General features: G+C 39.2%; 1 protein-coding gene and 1 long non-coding RNA gene across 6 annotated transcripts in view; one reads left to right on the top strand and one right to left on the bottom strand.

Annotated features, from left to right (window-relative positions):
* LOC129533344 (uncharacterized) overlaps positions 1 to 26,070 on the bottom strand; it is an 88,376-nt gene extending 62,306 nt beyond the window's left edge. Inside the window, exon 1 of the long non-coding RNA XR_008679483.2 lies at positions 26,037 to 26,070. This is a non-coding gene — a long non-coding RNA (uncharacterized lncRNA). The remainder of the gene's footprint in view (positions 1 to 26,036) is intronic.
* The window catches only part of GABRB2 (gamma-aminobutyric acid type A receptor subunit beta2), a 260,041-nt gene continuing 257,172 nt past the window's right edge, over positions 23,810 to 26,678 (top strand). Inside the window, exons 1-3 of one of the 5 annotated variants that reach the window (XM_004042942.5) lie at positions 23,810 to 24,100; positions 25,113 to 25,247; positions 26,343 to 26,571. In XM_004042942.5, the coding sequence (XP_004042990.3) occupies positions 26,495 to 26,571 (77 nt within the window). In that variant the 5' untranslated portion in view covers positions 23,810 to 24,100; positions 25,113 to 25,247; positions 26,343 to 26,494. Of the gene's footprint in view, positions 24,101 to 24,230; positions 24,474 to 25,112; positions 25,248 to 25,313; positions 26,572 to 26,678 lie in introns of those variants that run through there. The other 4 variants (XM_019028490.4, XM_055385906.2, XM_063706912.1 and 1 more) reach the window with 4 other exon arrangements.

Genomic DNA, 26,678 nt, shown 5'->3' with positions numbered 1-26,678 from the left:
GTGTCTACTGATAATTGGCATCATTGTAATTTCTGATATCAAAGTGAATAAAACTAACCAGATCCTTGCTTCTGCGGAGCTTATCTTCAAGTGGAGGAAGATAATAATCAAGTATATTTAGAAGGGGGAAGTAATAGTAAGTGTCATATAGATAATTAAGGCAGATAGAAACCTAGTGGATGACAACCTTATGTATGATGATCAAGTGAGACCCCTTGGGAGATGAGGCATTTAAGATGAAATTGTAATTGTAAGCAGGAGCCAGCCATACAAAGATCAGGACATGGCAACATGGACAGAGGGAACAACAATGTGAGAAAGAAAACCCCAAAAACATCTAGCTCAAAGTGCCTAAGTTAAGAACAGGCTTGGTAAGTCTGAGAATTAAAAAAAGGTCTCAGTGTCTAAGCACGGCATAGGATGATGCTAAAAAAGTGTTTAAGCATCGATCATGGAAATTAACTCGGGTTAAAAAGTTGAAGTTTTATTTTAGGTAAAATGGGGATGGTAATAATTAGCTCTAGTTTTCTACTGAAACTTTCCACTGCTAAGTCCCATAACATAGGGTTTCAATTCTAATTGTACTCTAATCAGTTCCATTAACACCAACCGCTCATTCACTTCCTCATATATCCCTTTTTGTCACCTGAGTATAGGCTCATTAGTCCCTATTTCCTCCTTCCTAAATTTTCCCCACCAGTAGAAAAGGGGAAATACCATGATAAGTAATTGTATGAGCTAAAAGTCACCTCTGAAGAACCATATCTCTAAGAATGATGAGAATTCCCATGAATATATACATGAACAAAATGAATCATTTGTGACCTCTGACTAGGTTTAAAGCTAAGCTCCTATTCATAGGATGTCACACTGAGGTGATAACATCTTAGAGCCTCCAGGATATAAGTTGCTACTATCTTCAGCTTTGTTTGCCAGGTGGGTTGAGATTTGCATTGAAGGCCATCATTAGTATTAATTTCTTAGGAGTTTGTTTCAAAGAGAAAAATTCTCATTTTTGTACTTTCTTTAAAATTCAGTGGAATATTGTCTAAAAGCACAGTAGATATTATCAGAACTTTAAATCTAAGCAAAAAACAAATATATATATTTATATAAATGTTTTAGAAGCCATAGTGTGAGATATATATAAATATATAAATATATATATATAAATCTATATATAATATATATATTATATATTATATATTATATATATTATATATATTATATATAATATATATAATATAATATAATATATATAATATATATTATATATAATATAATATTATATATATATAAATCTAAAAGACAAAAGACGTATATCAACAAGGAGCACTATAAAATATATATATATATATATATATATATCTCACACTATGGCTTCTAAAACATTTTTTTCAACTCTTTCATTGGCACCATCATGGTTATTCCACAACTGATGCCCCTAACAGGAAAGGAGTCTTTCTGACAAAGCAAGCTTGATAAGACAGCTGGAGTTTCTTAGAGAATGTTGACCAGAGTAATTACTGTTTCTGACAGCAGCTGTAAAGTTTCTGTTGCTAGGGTAGAGTTTAACCCCCAGCTAACTGAATTCTACAAAATTGATTCTTTGTTATATTTTCCTGAAATATATATCAGGATATTACTTGAAAAATATTAAATCTTATTTAATTAAATTAAAGAGCATAATGGCTTTTGCCTTGATATTCTGGGTTCAAAAGCTCTGCAAAAATATTTATACAACAGATAAAGAAACAGTGATTCTCTTCATTGGTCTGCTTGCCCCCACTCTGGAGTTTCCATAGTTGCATCTACCTTAAAATTCAGCCTACTTGGTAAGAAACAAAACATAAGCAGATTTGGATGTGATGAAGCATGAAGCTCACTTGCTTCAGACTGTGAGTATATTATAGTCGTTCAAGCAATAAGGAAGTAATGTAGATTAAAATGCAGTACTTTTCCTAATTCCACATTGCAAAAATTTTATTGAAAATATTTGTCCACTAACATTCTACTAAATTATGAGAAGCCATAGTTTTGCAATACCAGGTGCCAAGGATTTGCTAAGTATCTACTTTATATGAGACACTAGACTAAACATCAATGAATTACCAAGAAGTACAAATTATAATCTCCTGCTTCAGAGTTTATGTTGCAGGTACAATACTGAGACACTTGGGAAATAACTGTTAAAAGTAGGTAATAAATTAATGAGCATCATTATGATCAAAAGTTATTAGTGTCTGGTTACCATCAAAGATGATTAATAATATTCAAATTAATTATGTAGAAAACACAATTTTAGGAATTTTTTTGGATGCATTTGACATCCTCAAATGCTACTTGGATCATAGTAAAAGTGTTACAGGTAGTAGTAAAGAAGCAATAGCTATAATAATAGCATTTACTGACTATATACTACATGCAACATGGGTATATTTATGATTTCTAACCCTCTCAACAATCCAGTGAAATAAATGTCATTAGCCACATTTTTGCAAATAAAAATTCTGACACACACATATATATCAAATTAAAATTTCAAACTGGGATCATTTGATCCCAGAGTCAGGTCTGCTTCCCTCAGTCATGATGCCCTTATGTACACCAAAGCAGGTTTCAGGAGGATGCTGGGTCTGAAGTAAGTTTAGCACATATAAATTTTGATTCAAACATTGAAGCTTAAAAGGAATATCAATTTATTTTCTACCTAAAACCTTTTTCAATTCCCCAACATGTGGGGCATCTGATTTATCAGTCATTTTTTATTCCACCCCAGCCCCATTTTTGCAGAGCTTCTAAGTTTGCTCTAAAATGGGGACAAAGCAGCTTCTCTCCTTTAATGCACAAGATTCTACAGTTTACTTGTCAAGCTTGGGGTACTTACTTCTCTGGCAAGCTTTGGAGCTGTGTTCTTAAGGTTCCAGTAACCTGTGTGTGTATAACACACAGCCATCCCTCAGAAGAGTAGCCTCCTCAAACCTCCATCCCCTTCTAGGCCAGATGATTCTCCTCACTGCTGTCTGCTCCTCAAAGAGCCAGACCATTTCCTCTTCCCCAAGAAATCCAGCAACATTTTTTTGAATGTCTTAGGCTGTAGGAAAACCAAACCAGACCAGGGTGCATCTTGCAAGCCACCTTTCTCATGGACCAGAAACACAAACCTGTCCTGAGATAAGGGGTCACACAAGACCATGATATTTTTGGAAAATGGATTGAAAAGGAGAGATACCATGAGGAGTTAAAAATTAATATCTCAGTTAATAACTTTGTCACTCAAACATTGAAAATAAACAGGAATGAAATATGCAACGAGGAGACGATAAATTATTCTGGTTTACCTAACAGCTTTCTTTTTTTTTGAGACGGAGTCTTGCTCTGCCTGACAGCTTTTATTAACCTATGCGTAGAGCCTTACTCCCCAAGTGGAGTTGTGGTACCAGCACCACATACAACACCTGAGGGATTGTTAGAAATGAAGAAACTCATTGCACTTCTACTCCAGCTAATGAACCCAAATCTGTATTTTAACATGATTCTCAGTTGATCTGTATACATATGAAAGTTTGAGAAACATTGATATAGAGGGCGAAAAGCACAAAGTATGTTCAGGGTGCAGTCAATAGACCATTTGGCTAAACCACAGGGTTTGTGCAAGAGAAAAATATTGGCATGTCTATAAATGATGGCTGATCCAGGCAGTCAAGAAACTTGAAAGCCATTTTCAAGTGGTTAGAAGTTTTCCTGCAGTTGTGGGGAGCCATTGGAAGTTTTTGCACTGGAGAATGATATAATCAAAGGGATGGCTTAGGAAGATTTATCTAGCATAGTTGGGGAAAGGAGATCCTTTGTGAAAGAGCAGAGGGATCTTTAGTCTAAAATCTTCCATGTCAGATACTCCTTCAAGTCCATCAGACATTTTCAGAAATACATAGGCTTTATTCAGGATGCTGGGAGACTATTAAATGTACTAACATTTTATGATGCAACAGTGTGCCTATTAATGACTTTAAAGAGTAATTTCCACTCTTGGTGTCAATGAATTCTGCAAAGATGTAATGGGACCTAGGATCCCAGGGATGAGAGAAACTGAATATTCACATCTGGTTAGAAACTCTCACCAAACAGACTGAAAATGCAGTACAAACAGGGCCCTAGGAACACACTATATAAATCTATCAGGTTCCTGTAACACCCCAGTGTGTACCTTCTTTTACCTGTCCTTTAGCGATTTCGCCACTTACTTAAATTCTTACTGAGGTAGGTCAGGACGCAGAGGGGAGCAGGATGTTGTCATCCTCCAGCAGCCTCTAGGTCAGTGGTTTGCAACTATCAATGTACAGTAGAATCACCTAGGAAGCTTTAACAACTACAGTTGCCCAGCCGTATCCACAGACCAATCAAATGATTATATCTGGTACTTCCAACAACCAGACAAGTATGAGAAACATCAAGTACATGTCCTCAAACTGAGGATTAAAATAAAAAATTATCTTTGAGTTATTTGTGTGGACTAAAATATAATGCTTACTATTTATTAAGTCAATATTATGTGCCATACATTGAACCTGTATTTCATGTAATATCTATTCAGTCACTCTACCTCTCTTATCCCCTCCTCTGTAGATAACCATGTAAGAATTTTGCCATTACTCTCAGTTTACAAAACAGTAAACTGAAGCTTAAAGAAAAAATGCAGTTGCCCACACACAGAAAATTAGGAAGTAGTGAAGTCAGGATTCAACCTAAGGAAGTGAGACTTGGAGCCTGATATTTGGTCCAAATTATAAACTCTGAGAACAATTTGTAGATTCTTTCATTTTTCCTGTTAACCCAATAACCCAAGGCTATTAAATATAAAGCAATTCTTAATATGAAAATAACTATTCTGTATTCTATAACTCAGATTGTAAATGTTCAGATTTGATTGGCCATTTCTAGATGTCATCATCACATATTGTACTCTCTTGCATATAGAAGGTATTCAGTAACTTATTTTTAAATGATGAAATAAATGAACTCATTAGGACTTTGTAAAAGAAAACAGAGGTAGCTGATCAAATCAGGCCTATCACCAAAAATCAAACAAACAAAACCCAAAAACAAAAACCACACATCATAATGTATGTTCAACAGCCACTGTCACTCACTCTACCTTATTTGGTTTGCCTACCAAACGTGGATTGCTCTCTTTATTTGGGGCCTCGAATGCTCACTTAACTGCAGCCATGCTGGAGTTCCTCAATCCAGTCAGTCTTTCTTCTGCCTTAGAATGGGAGGGGGATTTCACCTTTGCTCTTCCCTCCACTAGACTCGTCTTCCCCGACTCCCCTATCTTCCTTCCACTAGAACCTTATAACTACCACCCTAAGCTTGGGTAAAACCTTTAGATTCCAATTTAAACATAATTTGCTCATGTAGCATATCTTGACCTCTAACTCCTCCCCTCATAATTTCCCCTTATTTAAAAAACCATTGTATCACAATTTGTTCTTATATTTACTTGCAGTTTACTCCCTACTAAAATGTATCTTCATTGAACAAAGGGATAGTGTTTTTTTTTTTTTTTACCACTGTATTTCTAGTGCCTGAAAAATACCTGGCTACACAGTAGTTGCTCAGTAAAAGCATTGAATATTAAATATTTGTAAGTATAAGCTGATTTAATTCCTAAAAATTGAATTGGTTTTCTTCATTAACAGTCTTATTAAGTGATGTAACTTACATACAGTTGTTTTTCCTCATTTTAGTGTTCTTAACTGATGTTTAGAAATTAATTACCAACTCAATATATACTGTTCCCATTCAATAGTCTGCTAGTTTTTTTGGAAAGTGATTTACATGTAGGAAGTCATTGAGAATCAATGTAAATTCAAGAAAATTCTCAGAAGCAGAAAGTAACCTGAGGATAAGAGTTCATTTCAATAGGAGAGTTTTGTGATAGGACTTGGTAATCTCATAAGGAAATATTTTACCTCAAGTCAATTTCCAGAAATTTCTTTGAGTAAATTTCGAGTTGGCTGGTTAAATTTTACATGTAACTATACTATTCCCTTCAAGTATTTCCTCATAATAAATATATGGTGATGACTCCAACTCCACATTTGTTTGACCAGTAGACTCCCTTTGTATTAGTCCATTCTCACACTGCTATAAAGATACTACTGAGAATGGGCAATCCATACAGAAAGGAGGTTTAATTGACTCAGAGTTCCACATGGCTGGGGAGGCCTGAGGAAACTTGCAATCATGGCAGAAGGTGAAGCAAGGAACATCTTACCTGGTGGCAGGCAAGAGAGTGCAAGCAAAGGGCAAGTGCCACACGTTAAAATCATCAGTTCTCATGAGAACTCTATATCATGAGAACAGCATGGGAGAAACCACTCCCATAATCCAATCACCTCCCACCAGGTCCCTCCAGTGAAACGTGGGGATTACAATTCCAGATGAAATTTGGGTGGGGATACAGAGCCAAACCATATCACCATTCAATCCAGAACCATTTGTTGAAGTCTGCATTTTAATAGGAGAAGGCAATAAACAAGTTAAAAAGTACAGTTCAGATGAAAAGCCATTGAAAGGCTGTAATATAATAGAGTGATACTGACTGGTGCTGGGGAGCCACGTGGTTGGCCACTCTGAGCAGGTCATGTGTGAAATGAGACCTGAATATGCAGCTAGCCAGAGGAAGATCTAGGAGAGGAGCTTTCCAGGCAGAGAAGCAACACTGACAGCTCGGGGGCAGGAGCCTGCTTGGTATTGATGGGAAGCGTAGGTGGAGAGTAGTGAAGGAGGAAGAAAGTGAGCCAGGTGAGATTCCAGAAGTAATATAGAACATGTGGAGGGCCAGGGAGTGAAATGATTTGATTAGATGAATCTGCTGCACCCACTAAAGTTGTGCTAGAAAACAGCACAACTAAAACCACCACTGTAGAAGAAAGAAACCTTAGCCTAATAAATCAGACAAGGGTCAGATGCGGTGGCTCATGCCTGCAATCCCAGCACTTTGGGAGGTCGAGGTGGGAGGATTGCTTGAGCTCAGGAGTTCAAGACCAGCCTGGGTAACATGACGAAACCTCATCTCAACAAAAAATACAAAACTTAGCCGGGCATGGTAGTGCATGCTTGTAGTCCCAACTACTCAGGTAGATGAGGTGGGAGGATCACCTGAGCCCCTGGGCCTGAGGAGGTCAAGGCTGCAGTGAGCTGTGATCATGCCACTGCATTCCAGCCTGGGTGATAAAAAAACATTGAAAATAATTAGATAAGCAAAAATGAGCCTGGCTGAAATGAAAAGGTGTTATTTGTATAAGTTCTCAAAGTAGTGCTTTAGATTCAAGCAAAGGGAATTGGATGCCACAGTCACTAATTTTTCTTAAAAGGTGTCTGTGGACTGTCAACAGAAGTTAATCACCAATTCTAATATACTCCAGGGCTAGTTTCACCATTTTGGATTCAGTTTTGTTTTTTTGTTGGTTTGTTGTTTTTGCTTCTGTTTTAGTCTTAGCAAACACTTCAGGAACAGTTCAGTTTTCTTCTTGGTCAAATCTTAAGAGAAACTTTTGACAAATCAAGTTAGATTCTAAATGCATTATGTTCTTTATGGAGAATCCTCCTAAAACTAAAGTGTTAGGGAGGCACAATTTATACTTTTAAACAGCCTGTTTTTAACTTTTTATATTACTCATCAAAAGATATTAGAGGTCTTCCCCTTACTGATTTTCCTGATACTTTTCCAGTCACAGACAGATGGGTGGTTTATATATCTAGATTCAACAACATACATAGCATTCAAATGTAGATGAAGAATGGTATACACTTCTTTCAAAGCAAGTAGATGTTATTTAAATAATATATGGAAGAGTTTTTTTCCCCCAAATCATCATACTCTGTTTCCCTGCTCTCTTTCAATTTATAAGAAAAAACAAAACTCAAAGTTTTCTAAGCTATCAGAGCTCTTTTTCTTTTATAAGCTTATAGTAGCACCACTCTATTATGCACATATTTTTTTAAATTCAGTTAAGTGTCAGCAAGCTTCCCAATGCTACCCATATCTATGTGCAGTCTTACTACCTGTGTAGCTATAGGCAGTATAGCTGCTTCCTGTATGTTTGTGAAGAGTATTAAATAAGCTGACATATACTAGTCTATGCACGGTGCTCAAAAAGAGAAAATTGTCCTACATGGAAGCCTGTATCTTTCTTGATTCACATTAATATTTGAGGACTTCCGAACCTTTTATGTTCTTGTACAGTGTTTAAGATTACTACCCGGAGGCAGACCAATCCGAGTTGGAATCTTGAGTGTATCATTATTATTATTGCATTAATATAACAACTTATTATTAAACTACATAAATCAGTACTTAGTAAGTGCTGATCCCCTTTTGCAAGTTCAGAAAATTTCTGCTACAGAATCAGGTTCTTTTATTTTTTCTGTGCAAAGAAAAGGTGCTGGAGTTAACAGGTCCTACAATCCTGGTTCTTAGCCCAGGTGCTGTTTTGGACATCAGATACCTGTCATCAAACTTCTGAGCTCTCTCAAGTTCTGGTCAAGTTAAATGTTTATGTCTCTAACCTCTTGCATGATTGATTATCACCAGTCTGTTCTTTACCTTCAGTCTGCTGGCCTAGGATCATGACTATCTGGTTCCTACATGGAAGCCTGTATCTTTCTCGATTCACATTACTATTTGAGGATTTCTGAACCTTTTGTGTTCTTGCACAGTGTTTAAGATTACTACCTGGAGGGAGACCATTCTGAGTTGGAATCTTGAGTGTATCATTATTATTATTGCATTAATATAACAACTTATTATTAAACTACATTATTATTACTACAGTTGTGTAACATTTAACTTTGTACATCCTTAGTTGCCTCATCTGAAAATTGTCAATGGCAATCCCAAACTCAGTGGTTACTGTGAAGAATAAATGAAGTACAGCATATTAAATAGCACAGTGGCTAGCACAAGTAAGTACTCAGGCAATCAGGCAATAATGGAAATATAAAACAAACAGAAGGAGAGAGGCAGAGAAGGATAGAAAGAGAGACTGACAGACACAGAAAGAGAGGAACAGAGCAAGACTGGTTTAATCTTATTATAGTCCCAAACACTGCCAAAAATAGTAAGGTTAGGAAGTGCTGACTTGAGCAGAATAAGAAATTTATCAGCCACTTTACATGCATTAGGAAATAAGTTAAATTACAGCTATAATGGCCAAAACCAAATTTTCTGAGATAAGTTCACATTGTGGGTTATTGTTAAAACACTATGATGAAATATTTACCAAAAAAGAAATAGAAGCCGGGCACGGTGGCTCACACCTGTAATCCCAGCACTTTGGGAAGCCTAGGCAGGTAGATCACCTGAGGTCAGGAGTTTGAGACCAGCCTGGCCAATGTGGTGAAACCTATCTCTACTAAAAATACAAAAATGAGCTGAGTATAGTGGCACATGCCTCTAATCCCAGCTACTTGGGAGGCTGAGGCAGGAGAATTGCTTGAACTCAGGAGGTGGAGGTTGCAGTGAGCTGAGATCACACCACTGCACTTCAGCCTGGGCAATAAGAGCAATACTCCAGCTCAAAGAAAAAAAAACAAAAAAAGAAAAGGAAAATAAAATTTATATTAGCCACTCCTACTCCTCTATGACTTGAATTCTAGCTGTGATTTAAGAAAGATAAATTGGAAAATACCTCTCCATCCTTTCTTCTTTAAGATATTTCCTTCTTCAATTTAAATTAGTGTTTAAACTTGTTCCATTCAAATGAGCCTTCACCACAGTGGAAAAGGATACACAAATATATTTTGAGAGGATTAATGTCAATGTGATCTAAAAACCAAAAACATTTACAAAACATTGTGCTGATGCACTGTGAAAGTGTAAATTGTCAAAAGCAAAATTATCTACCCTTGGCATTGTCATTCATCACATTGCCTAAGCAGAATTGCAATCTCAAAGGAAGTGGGAGGGGAGGAGAAGTGAGAAGTGACATAAAATGATTAGTTCTGCTCCACAGACACAGGATGCTGGCATGCTGAGGACCAAGTTAAGCATCTTAGTTGTGAATTTGTTTGTAAATGTGTCTGTGATTTGCACCATGAGGAAAAATGAAGGGAACATGAAACCACATTGTAGGATTGCATGTGATGGTAAAAAAAAAATAAAATAAACAGGCTATATTTTATTGATATTATTTTCTAACTGTGTTGAGCTTGCGGAATTTTCCCCCTTCCCTCTCCTCCATCCATGCTTCCGTATGTGTTCCTGTTAATGTTAACCCTAATACTAAAAACAAAGCAAGCACATCTTAACTACTATGAGTCAAAAGGTTTTAACATTCACTTTCATTGTGGGCTTCTTAAATCAGGGCAGTTTAGCACTGTGGTTAAAAGCACCAACTCTGGAGGCAGATTGGCTGAATATGAACGTCAGCTCTGCCATTACTCATCCTGTAAACTTGGGCAACTTAAATTTGCTTTGTCTCAATTTCCTCACCTGTTTTTTAAAATGTTGAGGATAATAATCATTATGAGTCTCATAGAGTTGCAGAGTAGCCTAGGCTACTCAACTCTGCAGCTTGAAGCAGGTATAAACAATACCTAAACTAATGAGCAGGGCTGCATTCCAGTAAAACTTCACTCAAAAAAAAGGAGGTATGGCTGGACTTGGCCAGAGGTCCATAATTTGCCAACCCCTGATTTACATCATAGAATTTTTCCAGCTGGAAGGAACTTTGGCAATCACCTAATTTTACACCCTCATTTTACATTTGATACAACTAAAAGTCAGGAAGAGAATGAAACTTGGGAGTCACCCCATGTCTCAAAAAATCATACAAGAAGTGTTAAACAGCAACACAGCAGCTAGTTATTGTTCTTCCATGACTCATGGTGTCATTCTCGTCTGCAGAGTTCCAGTAATGATGTCTTATTTTCCAGAAACAGTTCTCCTCCAGAATGCATCCAAAAGTACCCAGTTGTGTTAGGTTCAATTCCCAGAAGCTGACCTTAGAGAAGGATTTCTGTGCAGATGATGAGAAACAGGAAAAAGTAAGACAGGGAAAGAAGGAAACTAAGACAAAGGAGGTTTCAAGGAAGGGCCATGTAGAGGGTAGGCTGAGTTTGATCCTATAAGGAAGCTCTGGAGCATAAGTTTCTCAAGAATTGTTCTATTCCTCACCTCATAATCATTGGTGATGGGCATCTTGAGAGGCTGCACCAACATAACCATCTTTTGAGTGCCTTTAATAATAGAGAAAAATACATAACCTGTTTAAAGGTATAGATCAAAGATGCCCACGGCAAGCTAGATAGCTCTTTGAAGTTTCTTGTTTTACCTATGAATTTTCAAATGAACTGCCTATTTTCTGTAATATATCAATGATTGCTTCAGGGTCTTTCCAAATCTTTAAGTTTGATTTGCTGTCTTCAGAAGTTGTTTTCTCTGATATCTGTTTTATTGAATCTTTAAATTTTAGCTTTTTAAAAAAAAAATTACTCTCCCAGAACTTTTAGTTAAAATAACATCTTAATGGTTCTCTTTTCTCCTGTCCCATTTATTCTTCCCTTCCTTATAGAAGAATGGAAGGGGACAGCCAGCTTCTCTATGGGCACTACGTACCCCAGCTCCCAAGAAAATAAATAGAACAATTAGATAAGCATCCATTTTACTATCTTTTACAGTAAATTCTTAAGTACATTTCCAGTATATTTTTAAAAGAATCTGAGATCTGAGGTTTTTTCCTCTAGTCAGCTCAACTTCACACTAAGATTAAAATGATCTACAATGTCATGCCATTCTTTTCAAATACTCTCATGCCCCTTTAAAAATGGAGGTGACATAAAAGACCCTCTCAGATTACTATTGCCTATTTGTGTAACATGATAAACTGCTAGTTTGGTTGTTTATTTCTTTCTGGATAAAAATCTTACTGTGTTTTTCCTTTATTTTTAACCTTTTCTATTACTCCTATTAAATCATGACTCACCTTTATTGTTTTTCTATGGCTGCTTTCATAATACTACTGTGGATCAGAGTATCCTGCGAAGGCTGATACTTGTTATAACAAGTCAGCTGATCCCTGATAAAAATGATGTAGCAACTATAACATTGCTGATGAAGGGTGGAAGGAGGACTAGATCCCAGAGTACCCTACATCTATCTACATCATTTAAAATCCTCATCCTGATATCAAGGATCTTCACAACTTGGCCAATTTTGTACTTTAGCTAGATGCTACATCTATGCAAAAATTTATTTCAAACCTTCCATCACCCCCTAAAAACTGCAATAATATCTTGGCCATCCTTCGAGGTCCACTTCAAGCAGCATGTTTTCAGTAAAGGCTTTCCCATTTACTCCCAGGCAGTTTTGATCTCTCTTTTCCTGCAATCTCCTTGGATTATTCCCTTCTTCCTTTGTTTCTTGTGACATTACTATTCTGCTGCTTAGAGTAATTGTAATCATTTTTGCCATTCTTCCTCCCCCTCCCCCTGTAAGCTTCTTGAGGGGAATAATATTGTAAATTCATCTGTTTGTTCCCTGCAGAACATGTCCACATACACAGAGGGTCCGTATATTCACTGAATTCCTGAATTAGATTTTGATCCCTGTGTCAAAAAGATGACCTTGTTGTCTGATGATGTTCATATTCACCTCACATCTCATGGCTGCTGATCACCCACACTAGGGACTTCTAATAACCACAGACACTTAAGAGTTGGAAGTTCCTCACTTCAGCTTAAAGTATGAGAATTTCTCTTACAGAAATTTGGCAGATAGTTCCTTCCTAATTTGTTTAGTCAACGATTCCCAAAGGTTGGCATACCACCTACATTATTTTTGTCACACCCAAGTACCAACTGCATTACTACTTTATCTATTTTCCGTAAATTTACAACACATGTCCATGTAATATACAAAATCATCTCCTGAACAATCCACATGCCCAATTCTGGATAAAATGCATGGTTGGAACATACCAAATCCCCAAAGTACTCATTGGTTCTTGTTGATGCATCACTGGTTCCAAAAGCCAATCACTTAATTCTGAGCTCACATTAAAAGAAATTACATTTTAAAAAATAAACATCAGTGGAATTGGTTGTTGGACTTTCTTTCCTGCAAAAGACTTTATCTTACAGAGCTACGACTTTGCTCTACACCACCACATACCACACCCTTAGTAGGAACACTTCCACTCACAGCCCTTAATCATCTTATTTGAAGCTAGAACCAAATTAATCTTCTCAGGAACTAGGAACAAAAAATGTCTTCATGCCGTTTCTATTATGAGATAACTATGCTAAAACAAATGAAAGAAAACAGTGGTTATTATCACCTACTCATTAGGTTTCCAATTAAAGAAAATCTTCACTCTGACAGACTTTGACTAGTTATTCTCCATTCTTCCGTTTCTGAAAAGACGCTTTTCTTAATCACAAAACCTTTGACAATTTCAGAATATTGTGAAATGAAGATAATATTAGAATATACCTCATAGTGTTTTCTGAGAATTAAAAAAAGTGTAGAGAGGTTAGAATATAAGTATCAGGGAAGGTCATTTTCTTTTTCTTTTTCTTTCTTTTTTTTTTTTTTTTTTTTTTTGAGACAGTGTCTTGCTCTGTCACCCAGGCTGGAGTGCAGTGGCGCCATCTCAGATCTCGGCTCACTGCAACCTCCATGTCCCAGGTTCAAGCAATTCTCCTGCCTCAGCCTCCTGAGTAGCTGGGACTACAGGCATCCACCATCATGCCCGGCTAATTTTTGTATTTTCAGTAGAGATGGGGTTTCACCATGTTGGTCAGGCTGGTCTCAAACTCCTGACCTCGTGATCCGCCCACCTCGGCCTCCCAAAATGCTGGGATTACAGGCGTGAGCCACTGTGCCTGGCTAGGAAGGTCATTTTCTATCCACAATGACGTATATTTTAAATACTATATACAATAATACATTTTTATTATTAAGATAAATCATATGTTAACAAAAATTTAGAAACTATGATTATTAGCATGGGACATATTTAAATGCTTAGGCAATATTTTAGTTCATTTTCACACTGCTATAAAGAACTCCTTGATACTGCGTAATTTATAAAAGAAAGAAGCTTAATTGACTCACAGTTCAGTACGGCTAAGGAGGCCTCAGGAAACTTACAATTATGGGGGAAGGTGAGGGTGAAACAAGGCCCCCACTTCACAAGGCAGTAGGAATAAGAAATGAACACAAACACTTATAAAACAATCAGATCTCCTGAGAACTCATGCACTACCACAAGAACAGCATGGGTGAAACTGGCCCCACAATTCAATTACCTCTACCTAGTCTCTCCCTTGACACGTGGAGATTATGGGGATTATGCAAATTACAATTCAAGATGAGATTTTGGATGAAGCCACAGCCAAACCATATCAGGCAGCCAAAAAGGTTTTTAAGGAATTTATTCATTCAAATGTTTATTTATTCAACAAATATTAATCAAGTTTTACTATGTAGAAGTGAAGTTAATGCAATTATTTAACACTAACATTATAATTTTTTACTAGTAGTTCTGTTACTCAAATAATGAGTTTTTAGGACCTTCTATCCCTAGCCATTCTTGCCTATAATTTTATTAAATTTTTGTATCAATTCCTGCATGTATTTACTTGTATGCATCCAGTTATACCATGACTATCTTCAAACAATTTCGAGGTGATTGTTTCACATACGTCTATGCAAATTGCTAAAATGTAAGTAGCAGTCAACCATAATTGACATGAATATGAGATCCCAGATGTCCTAGATTTATGTATTTGTTCATTCATTCATCTTTACAGGACAGTTACAAGGACATTCATGTAAGATGGATGTGGTGAATTTGGGTCTCTCTTTTAGTCATATTCAAGTCCCTATGCCACAACTGATTTATCGAAAAGATGTGGCTACTAATGACACCTATTCTGCCCATAGTAGACATCTTTGACTTTTGCCTGTTCCAGATCCATTCCTCCTCTTTGTAGAAACAATATGTTAAGGATCCTTCTTTGGGTTCTCATTCCTCAACAACCCATGGTCCACATGGTTTAGATATGGTTTACTCCAGCTTCAGGACCAGAGGTGGGCACAAGACAACTGATCAGAGCAAATGGTTGGTTGAATATAGGTTTATGATCCAAGCTTTCACACAGAATTTTATCTTGCAATTTTGGTGTTACCAAATTGTTAATCTCAGGGTTGCTAAAGTGGAGTAACTGCTTCCTTGTTATTTTGACAAGAGACCCCACCTAAGAATATGGCCAATTTTCATAAAATGGAATTGAGAAATAAAATAGCTTAAGCCCCTGAATCCACCTGTCCTCAATGCTGCTCATCCTTGACGGTTTCAGCTACATGACCTAAAATTCACTTGTCTGAGATAGTTTGCGCTTGGTTTCTGTCACTTACAACCCCAAAAGCACTACACATAAGCTTGAAAGAATTAAATGAATAATGAATTATTGTTGTTCATCAAAGAGCAAACAAGCAAGTCAGCACTACATAAGTATTAACAAAAATAATAATTGTAATTATAACTTACAAGTGCTAATACAAGTTAAGTAAGTGTGCTGAGTATAATACATTGGATAATAAAAACAAAAGTAAAATACAGTCTTGTTTCTTGTAGAATTAGCAATGGAATGACTTAAAAAAGGATTTAAGGGAAAAAAAAGAACAGAACACTGCAATTGGCTTTAGATGCATAGAATTTGAAAGTGATTAACTCTGCCTGAGGCTGTAGCTACCTGGAGCTTTGAAAAACCATCATATGTCCAAGTTCTTTAAGTTGTGGAGAACCCTTGACACATAATACAAAGCAGATTAAAGTTTATATTTCCTATATTGAATATAATCATGTATAATTATAGGCATGGTATTTCATGTTACAGACATTTAATTAAACATTAATTTCAACATTAAATAATTTTTTTAATTTAGAGTCATTATGTACATTTTTTAGAATTTCAAGAGTTTTGGTAGAGCTGCAAAAGACTTATTAACCTTAGGATCCCTAACTATGGTATATAAGTGGATACACAGTTCTGGTAAAGGAGCACTGGGAAAGGCCTTTGAGATGCATGACCCACATTCGGGAAAATCCCATTTTACACATTGGATTAGCTATCTTTGGCTATCTGTCAATGGCCATCCCTAAGAAACCAACCTGATAGGGATTTTGAGAAATTATTGCTCAGACTTTTTAATGTTCTTGTTTGTACATCAGTTTTGCTCATTGATAAGGCATACCTCTTCTCCCTGCTTGGGACTTTGAATAGCAGTTGGTAAAAAAGGGCTTCCTTCCCATTTTATCCTTTTCTAGCATAAAGGATGTGGTGCTTTATTTCTGCCAAGACAGTATGTGAGTATAATTAGCATCCCCACGGTGTCAGAGCTTAGGTAATTTCCTCATATAACAATTTTACCTCCATTGGAAGCATCACTAATTTCACTTTGTACTCCGAGGCATACTTTTCTTTCTATGCTCTCGAAGATCGATTAATCTGATGCAGTCCTCCTTTAAAAGATGCCCAGAAACTCAATTCTCAAAATTTCCTATTAGTCATTTGATTGTTAAAGTGCAGAGATCCTCTGACTGGGCTCAGGTTTTGTTTCTATTATATTAACTCAGTGAATGAGACAAGCTGAGAATGTACAGTAGACAAATCTACAGGAGTTTCATTTACAAAGTCACATAGTTGTCAGGAAGGGCCTGAGCCCTTTAACTTTTTAAAAAATTAACTGTGAGATCTTAGAGCGATTAATTTTTGCTGCTGTTTCCTCACATATAAAATGGGGTTAAAAATGATGAACACTTTTGGCGGAGCTTGCAGTGAGCTGAGATTGCGCCACTGCACTCCAGCCTGGGCGACAGAGCCAGACTCCGTCTCAAAAAAAAAAAAAAAAAATGATGAACATTTTTACAGGTATATTGTAACGATTAAATAAGTTACAATAGAGACAGGATTTGGAACAGTGACACATTGGTCTTATTTTATTATTAATATATTTTTGGTTAAATAATCTAAATTGATTTCTATGTCATAAGGGTTAATATGGCTGATAGTTTTACAGAAACTTATGTATAGCATTAGTTATACCTGCTGAAGGAGAAAGTGGACTCAGTAGACATGTGATTTGCATTTCTAATTCTGCACAATAAAATCTCATTAAGTCATAAACCCATAATATGGAATTTATGGTAATTTAGGAGAAATTTCTTTTCTAGTACCTATGAAGGCAAGGCTTGCCAGACAAATAAATAAAGTGCATTTTTGATGAGCATAAGGGAAAAATATTTAATAAAATTTAAACTACTATAGACATACAATTTAGTACATAAAATAAATAAAACTACATTTATATATAAGATACATGAAAAGGTTGTTTAAAAGAGTTCTTATATGTATATTACATAGGCTCAGAAAGCCATATATTTGAGAATTTATTAGTAATTGGAAAGTCTGTGCTATTGTATATGCTGACAGTATTAGGCATATATTTTCTTTCTACATGTTATTTCTGACTTTCTTCCTACCCTTCAATATTACTGAAATTTCTGCACCTATTTCAAAAGACCCCAATCAATATTCAGAGCTAAGAGATCTTTCATTCATTTATTTAAAGAATTATGAATTCAAAAGTTTAAATGATTAGGCAAAACAGGTAATACACATTCCATGAGAACCTTCTTCAAAATCATCATTCTGCTGCTTCACCAGCAGCAGTAAGGCAGGGAGGGCTACCTGGCACCTGTGGACATATTTCATACCTGTTTGTTAACAGATGAAAGGCTATGATATGAACTATCTCATTACTATTCCCCCCAGAAAATGAACTGTGTTAGTTTTTAGAAAAAGGATCATGGTGGCAGAAGGACAGAGTGACTTACTTTTGAACTGTGTACTATAAACTGTAATACCTGTTCTAAAATGCAAAATCTTTGTAAATGATTTAATACAGTTGACTAGTCCATCCTTTATCAGAATATTCTGTTTCCTTGGCTGTGATCACACTGCACTCATTTTCTTTCTACCTTCTGTGTCAATGTTAATTTGACCCTTCTGGTGGCTGCAACTGTCCTTTACCAGAAGTTTATCTTCTCGGCATTCCAGTCTTCCCACTCTGTTCATTCTTCATACTCTTTCATAATATAAGTGGATTACATCTTCAGGATCATCACACATATACTCATTCATTCAAAACATACGTGTTAGATGTCTACTATGGGAACTAGTTACTGGGATACAACAATGACCAAGCCAACAAAAACCACAATTTTTTAAAACTTTCTTTCCATGAAGGAAGATGGATATAAAATGGGTAAAATACGGTTATGATTACACAGTTATGAATTATACAGAGAAAATTTAAATAAAGAAAGGGAAATATACTGTCAAGATGGAGCGTGGAGATTTTGCACTGGCCCCAGCCCAGCCCTTGGTGCTGAGCTTTAGGTGCATTTATCAAAATGTCTAGTGTACCTTGGATGGCTATCAGGTACCCCGAACTCAACACGACCCAAACTAAATGTATCACCCTCATCAACTTTCTTCTGCCACCACCACTGAGTTCCTCAAGCCAGAAATGTATGAATCATGCTTGAATCCTTCTTTCCCCTCATTCTCCACATTACATCTGTCACAAAGTTTAGCCACTTCCTCCGCATGACTATGGTCACTTCTCTTCATCTTCACTGTCACTATTATAGTTCAGACCAACATCACCTCTCACCTGGATTCTTGCAATAGCTTCCTAACAGATCCCCTACAGCCATTATCATCTTCCTCCAGTGTGATTAAAACTCATCCTGTCACCCCTCTGCTTCAACCTATCCTGGTCTATAATTTTCACCTGTGTCAACAGCCACTCTTGCCCTTGTCCTCTAGTCTGACTGTTCTTCCTTCATTCGTCATTCATACCATCCTCTCTTGACTCAAGATATTTGTACATACTATTTCCTCTGTCTGGAACTTTCTTCCCACAATCTTTCATCAGGCTAGCATAGCTTTGAAATTTCCACTGAAGCATGACTTCATCAGAAAAAAGCTTTTCCCAAATCCTCAAATTGAGTTATCTGCACCAATTATGAATTCCATAATCTCCTATCTTTCCCAGTTTACATGTTACACATATAATAAATTCCATGATGGCTCTTGGCTCCTTCCTACACTACAGTGTGAAATCCAAGAGGATAAGGACCACATGTTTGCTTTTTCCGCAGACCATCCCCCAGTACTTGTAAAACAATTTTGAAATCAAAACCACAATGAGATACCATCTCACACCAGTTAGAATGGCAATCATTAAAAAGTCAGGAAACAACAGGTGCTGGAGAGGATGTGGAGAAATAGGAACACTTTTACACTGTTGGTGGGACTGTAAACTAGTTCAACCATTGTGGAAGTCGGTGTGGCAATTCCTCAGGGATCTAGAACCAGAAATACCATTTGACCCAGCCATCCCATTACTGGGTATATACCCAAAGGATTATAAATCATGCTCCTATAAAGACACATGCACACCTGTGTTTATTGCAGCACTATTCACAATAGCAAAGACTTGGAACCAACCCAAATGTCCAAAAATGATAGACTGGATTAAGAAAATGTGGCACATATACACCATGGAATACTATGCAGCATTAAAAAATGATGAGTTCATGTCCTTTGTAGGGACATGGGTGAAACTGGAAACCATCATTCTCAGCAAACTATCACAAGGACAAAAAACCAAACACCACCTGTTCTCACTCATAGGTGGGAATTGAACAATGAGAACACATGGACACAGGAAGGGGAACATCACACACTGGGGACTGTTGTGGGGTGGGGGGTTGGGGGAGGGATAGCATTAGGAGATATGCCTAATCCTAAATGACGAGTTAATGGGTGCAGCACACCAACATGGCACATGTATACATATGTAACTAACCTGCACATTGTGCACATGTACCCTAAAACTCAAAATATAATAATAATAAAATTAAAAAAAAAGATTAGAAGCCTGCTACATATTTACTCAATAATGTTTCCATATTACATTAAAGACTAATGGAAGATGGTTGGTGACTTTTTAAACTTGTATTTATATGTTTCATACTGAGATGATTTTGAAATATGGCCTGTTAAGAGTACTTACATTTTGCCTTCTCATTCTACGTTTGGGATCGTGGAGGATACTCTTCAGCAACTAACACATCTCCAGATTCCACGTTATTGTTCTCATTTTGCATCTTCTGAGGCAGTATTGTCAGCAAAGTCGTCCAGATAGATGGCCAGTGTTGCTCCTGTTGTATGACTGAGACTCACTTTAGGCATAAGTTGACCTTAGCTTTGTAACTAGTCGAAATGTTTTTTTGTTTGTTTTTGAGACGGAGTCTCACTCTTTCACCAGGCTGGAGTGCAGTGGCATGATCTCGGCTCACTACAATCTCCGCCACCCAGGTTCAAGCCATTCTCCTGCCTCAGGCTCTGGAGTAGCTGGGACTATAGGCACGTGCCACCATGCCCGGCTAATTTTTTTTGTAGTTTTAGTACAGACGGGGTTTCACCATGTTAGCCAGGATGGTCTGGTCTCCTGACCTTGTGATCCGCCCTCCTCAGCCTCCCAAAGTGCTGGGATTACAGGCATGAGCCACCACGCCCAGCCAGAAATGTATTTTTAATTATATTAGTTACTGTTGTTGGTAAGGGATATCCCTGAGATTTTATTGCATAGAGAATACATATTCTTTAATCTTTTCTCTGTTTGATTGCTGCTTGGATTTTTAATACATCTTCTTCTTCACCCTTCCTTAATTCCCATGAAATATCTGCTCCTTTATTCTCAAGCTGACTTATAATAATGGCACCAATCAAGCAAGACAAAGAAATAAAGGGTATTCAAATAGGAAGAGAGGAAGTCAAATTGTCTCTGTTTGCAGATGACATGATTGTCTATTTAGAAAATCCCATTGTCTTGGCCCCAAATCTCCTTAAGCTGATAAGCAACTTCAGCAAAGTCTCAGGAAACAAAATCAATCTGCAAAAATCACAAGCATTCCTATACACCAATAATAGACAGAGAGCAAAATCATGAGTGAACTCCCATTCACAATTGCTGCAAAGAGAATAAAATACCTAGAAATACAACTTACAAGGGATGTGAAGGACCTCTTCAAGGAGAACTACAAACCACTGCTAAAGGAAATAAGAGAGGATACAAACAAATGGAAAAACATTCCATGCCCATGGATAAGATGAATCAATATGGTGAAAATGGCCATACTACCCAGAGTAATTTATAGATTCAGTGTTATGCCCACCAAGCTACCATTGATTTCTTCACACAATTAGAAAAAAACTACTTTAAATTTCATTGGGAACCAAAAAAGAGCCTGTATAGCCAAGACATTCCTAAACAAAAAGAACAAAGCTGGAGGCATCATGCTACCTGACTTCAAACTATACTACAAGGCTACAGTAACCAAAACAGCATGGTACTGGTGCCAAAATAGGTATACAGACAAATGGAACAGAACAGAAGCCTCAGAAATAATGCCACACATCTACAACCATCTGATCTTTGACAAATCTGACAAAAACAAGCAATAGGGAAAGGATTCCCTATTTAATAAATGGTGTTGTGAAAACTGGCTAGCCATATGCAGAAAACTGAAACTGAACCCCTTCCTTACTTACACCTTATACAAAAATTAACTCGAGATGGATTAAAGACTTACATGTAAGACCTAAGATCATAAAAACCCTAGAGGAAAACCTAGGCATTACCATTCAGGACACAGTCATGGGCAAAGCCTTCACGACTAATATACTAAAAGCAATGGCAACAAATGTGAAAAATGACAAATGGTATCTAATTAAACTAAAGAGCTTCTGAACAGCAAAAGAAACTATCATCAGAGTGAACAGGCAACCTACAGAATGGGAGAAAATTTTTGCAATCTGTCCATCTGACAAAGGGCTAATATCCAGAATCTACAAGGAATTTAAACAGATTTACAAGGGAAAAACAAACAACCCCATCAAAAAGTAGGCAAAGAATATAAACAGACACTTATCAAAAGAAGACATTTATGTAGCCAACATACATATGAAAAAAAGCTCATCATCACTGGTCATTAGAGAAATGCAAATCAAAACCACAATGAGACACCATCTCACGCCAGTTACAATGGCAATCATTAAAAAATCAGAAAACAACAGATGCTGGAGAGGATGTGGAGGAATAGGAATGCTTTTATACTGTTGGTGGAAGTGTAAATTAGTTCAACCATTGTGGAAGACAGGGTGGTCATTCCTCAAGGATCTAGAACCAGAAATACCATTTGAGCCAGCAATCCCATAACTGGGTATATACCCAAAGGATTATAAACCATTCTACTATAAAGACACATGCACATGTATGTTTATTGCAGCACTATTCACAATAGCAAAGACTTGGAACCCACCCAAATGCCCATCAACGATAGACTGGATAAAGAAAATGTGGCACATATACACCATGGAATACTATGCAGCCATAAAAACGGATGAGTTCATGTTCTTTGCAGGTACATGGATGAAGCTGGAAACCATCATTTTCAGCAAACTAACACAGGAACAGAAAACCAAATACCACATGTTCTCACTCATAAGTGGAAGTTCAACAATGAAAACACATGGACACAGGGAGGGGAACATCACACACCAGAGCCTGTCGGGGGGTGAGGGGCTAGGGGAGGGATAGCATTAGGAGAAATACGTAATGTAGATGACCGGTTGATGGGTGCAGCAAACCACCACGGCACGTGTATACCTATGTAACAAACCTGCAAGTTCTGCACATGTATTCCATAACTTAAAGTATATTTAAATAATAATAATAATGGCACCAAATCTATATCTACTCAGTTTGTATAGCTGAGTGACACTAAACCTTGTTTGTTTTCCTGTACATTCATTATGGCTTATTCATTAAAAGATTACTAATATTTATTAATCACAGCCAAATACTACACCTATATTTACTTCATTCTAGAGCAATCCAGTGGAGAGGGTATTCTTTTCCTTCTCAGTTTTCCAGAAGAGGAAACTAAGGCTTAGAGGTTAAATGACTTGCCTGAGTTACAAAGTTACTAAGTATTTGACCTGGGTTTTGAACCCAAAGATTCACCTCCAGTTCTTTTATGCTCTCAGTTTACACTACACTATTTTACTTGCTGAGATGCAAGCTATTTTAACTCTTTGCCCCTCTCTTTCTTAACTTTCTGCATATAGTAGACCTTTAATATATACTTGTTTCATCATTCCCTGGGCCATTATTATTATTATTATCATTATAGATGGGTGACAGTATTTGTGGTTTGTTCTGTCTACTGAATTTTGTTCTCTCAACCTACACTGAAGCGAGCCTAGGTAGAAGGGGCTGATGGTGCAGAAAGAAAAACGTGGGTAACTAAGGGTCAGAAGGAAAACCCTATTTTGAGATGTGTTAGAGGTTCGAGGGGAAGGGGAGCATTTTAGGACTTCATCATTTGGTTACTTGAGACTAAACTGCTTTAGGAATCTTCTGGACATCATGCTGATAATGTCCTAACCACCCCCACCCCGATCCTCCCCCCACCCATCATTCTACTCAGCTGGTGCAAAAGATTCTCACTGTGTATAGGAGTAAAGAGAAAGGAAAATCAGCAGTTTTCCTTGGCTATAGTTCTACATTCTGAGGTAACGCTAGACCCAAGTAACTGCAGATGGGAGACTTACAGACCTTCCTCCCCCACCCTCGTGTGTGCGTGTGTGCGAGTACGCGCGCGTGTCTTTGGATGGGCTCCTATGAGCCTGGGAGTCTATAGAGCGCCGCGCGGTAGATCAGCACTATGTTCATGGTGCTGGGCTTTACCTGTTCCTAACCTAGAAACTCCCTTGGTCGGTGAAGGAACTCGGCTTTCTTTTCCTGTTTATCATCCATCACAGAGGAGCTGTCGGATTCCCCCCCTTTACAGCCCTCCCGCCTCCACACTTCCCCCGGAGTCATCCCCACAAACTACCCCCAGATGACCCTCTGACCAAGGTGGGGGAGGGGAAAGGTTATCAGAAGGTAAGTGGGTCAAGAGTGCAGCACGGAACCGGACCCTGAGGAGCCCCCAGGGCTGCCGGGGTCGCAAGCCTGTGGAGCTACTCCCGCCGCCTGCCGCCAACTCTGCGGGCCGGCGACCCCTCCTCTCCGCAGACACCGGCCGGGTCTAGCTGGTGCGGTCCGCGCTCAACTCCATCCGCAGCCGCTGCGGGCTCCTCGGGCGCCAGGAGCTTGATCCGCCGCAGCAAAGCGCTGGCAGCGGGCAAGGTGGCTGACTCAGGAGACTTCGGAGTGTAGGCTGTCTAGTTCAGTGGTTAGGAACGCTGGCTCTGAAGTCCAATCCTGGTTTCACCTCATGCCATCTAAGTGACCTTGGGCAAGCTTCTTGACTTCAGTGAGCCAATTTCTGAATCTATAAAATGGGGACACTGAAGTGATAGCTAAACGCTAGAACTGTTGTCAGAATTAATGAATGCAGAGCTCTGGCACGAAGTAGGAACTCACTTAATAGTGACCATGATTGGCAGCAGCAGTGAGAGGCTAAGCATTGGGGTCCAGAATAGAGATTTGAGCTCTGGCCTTTCCAGTTCTTCACCCAGGGTGGGGTTGGGGGAGGGGTAGCGGGAACATCTACTCTTCCCGCCTCTTCCCCAGTTCCAAGATAAACTCAGGAGTACCCGGAGAGCCGCTGGTTTGGACTCCGGTTCCTTCGGACGGCCTTGTGTCCCCAGACTCGTAGCACCTCACGTCGCCCGTGGCTCCTCTCTTTCCCTGGAGCGGAGGGAAGACTTCTTTTGTGAATTGAGTATCTCCCTCCCCCAATTTCCCCACCCCAAGCTTGCTGCCTCCTCCGGGTCCCGGCGGCCACGGCGAGGCGGCCTGAGCTTCAGGAGGAAGGGAAGAGGCAGCCTCTGGGTGTGCGAGTCCCCTGGGCGCGGGGAAGGGAAGAAGAGGACGAGGTGGCGCGGAGACCGCGGGAGAACAAAGTGCCTCCGGAGGTGGGGGGCTCTTCCTCATTTTGCCTGCCTTCTAGGGACCGCTCCGGCTTCTTGTATCCAGAGGTACAGACCCTGAACAGCCGGGAGTCCCCGTCCCCTGTCCCGGACGAGGGGCCGGGGGCGCCAGCTCCGCACGCCGCGGGAGTGGGCGGCGAGCGCGGGCCTGTGAGGTAAGGAGGGATGGCGGCGGGTGGGGAGTGCGCCTGCACGTGTGTGCGCGCGGGTGCGCGCAGCGGAGGGAGAGCGGGGGGACCGGCCGGGGCGCGTCCCACCCGGCCACCTGCCCTTCCTGCTCTGTGCGGTCGCCCACGCCCTCCAGTCCCCCGCACCTGCGCTAGGGCGCCCGTCACCCGCATCCCTCACGCCTCCACGTCCCATCTCCCCCTCATGCAAACCCCACCCTGCCCACTAATAATTCCCACTGCAGAATCAGACCGAAACCTGGAGAGACAGCATTGCCTTTCTGCTCCCCTCGCCCCCCTCCCCTCCTGCTATAAATAACCCGGACTAGCGGGTCAGGAACGTCACACGGCGAGAAAACAGGACCCCGAGGTTTTCTTCTCTGGGAATAGGGGGCAAAGGGTGAGGAGAGGAGAAAGAAATCGCTCGTGAGTAGTGAAGAAAAGCTTGCTCTTTGACTACTAGAAGAGACCAGCCATTATTTTATTCTTCTTTTCTCTCTCTTTCTTCCTTTTTTATTTTTCCGTGCCTTTCTTATTTTGTACCCGCCTCCCCAACCCCCCGCCCCAAATCCGACGGGTTGCTCAGCATTCCTCCCATTGGTTTTTTCCCTCCCTCCCGCTTCGACTCCCAACGCCCCCTCCCCCCTCCTCCCACCCGCTGCACAACCCCCGCCCCCCCCATCCCAGTCTCGCCCCAGGCAGGGCATGCTATTTGCCAAGGAAATAAAGTTCAAACTCCTTGCCCCTGTGTCCGGCTGAGACCAGAAGTGGGCTTACCGGCACCTATCTTCCGCTGGCACCCCACACCTGCTCTCCTCTAATTTTCTAATCTGGTTTTGCATATTTAAAAGGACACACACACACACACCAAAAACCCACAACCCGCTAGGTGCAAAACTGCCTCTTCCAACTACCGAAACTTACCAGACGCTGTAGTTATTTTGTCTTAACGAAAGGATAACAACAAAAATTTTATTCTGGATGCTGCTGTGGGGTGACTTTTCTATATTATTCAAATATGTATGTATTATACATATATATGTTTTTCCTTTTTCCCTTTTAATTTTTTTTTTTTTAAACAAGGAAATCTGCTCGGTCCCCGGCAGCCGCCGCTTCCCCTTTGATGTTTTGGTACGCCGTGCGCATGCGCCTCACATTAGAATTACTGCACTGGGCAGACTAAGTTGGATCTCCTCTCTTCAGTGAAACCCTCAATTCCATCAAAAACTAAAGGGATGTGGAGAGTGCGGAAAAGGGGCTACTTTGGGATTTGGTCCTTCCCCTTAATAATCGCCGCTGTCTGTGCGCAGAGGTAAGTGTGCCCAGCGTTTCTCTTTTCCGTTCTCACTTTGAAGGGTTCTGTCTGCATACCTCTGTGAGCAGGGAAATGTAGTAGGGATCCGATGCTGAAAACGCTAT

This window comes from Gorilla gorilla, chromosome 4, assembly GCF_029281585.2.
Source record: "Gorilla gorilla gorilla isolate KB3781 chromosome 4, NHGRI_mGorGor1-v2.1_pri, whole genome shotgun sequence".
NCBI classification, from domain to species: Eukaryota; Metazoa; Chordata; class Mammalia; order Primates; family Hominidae; genus Gorilla; species Gorilla gorilla.
Note: the sequence above shows the minus strand (reverse complement) of the source record. Positions and strands in the feature narration are given on the sequence as shown.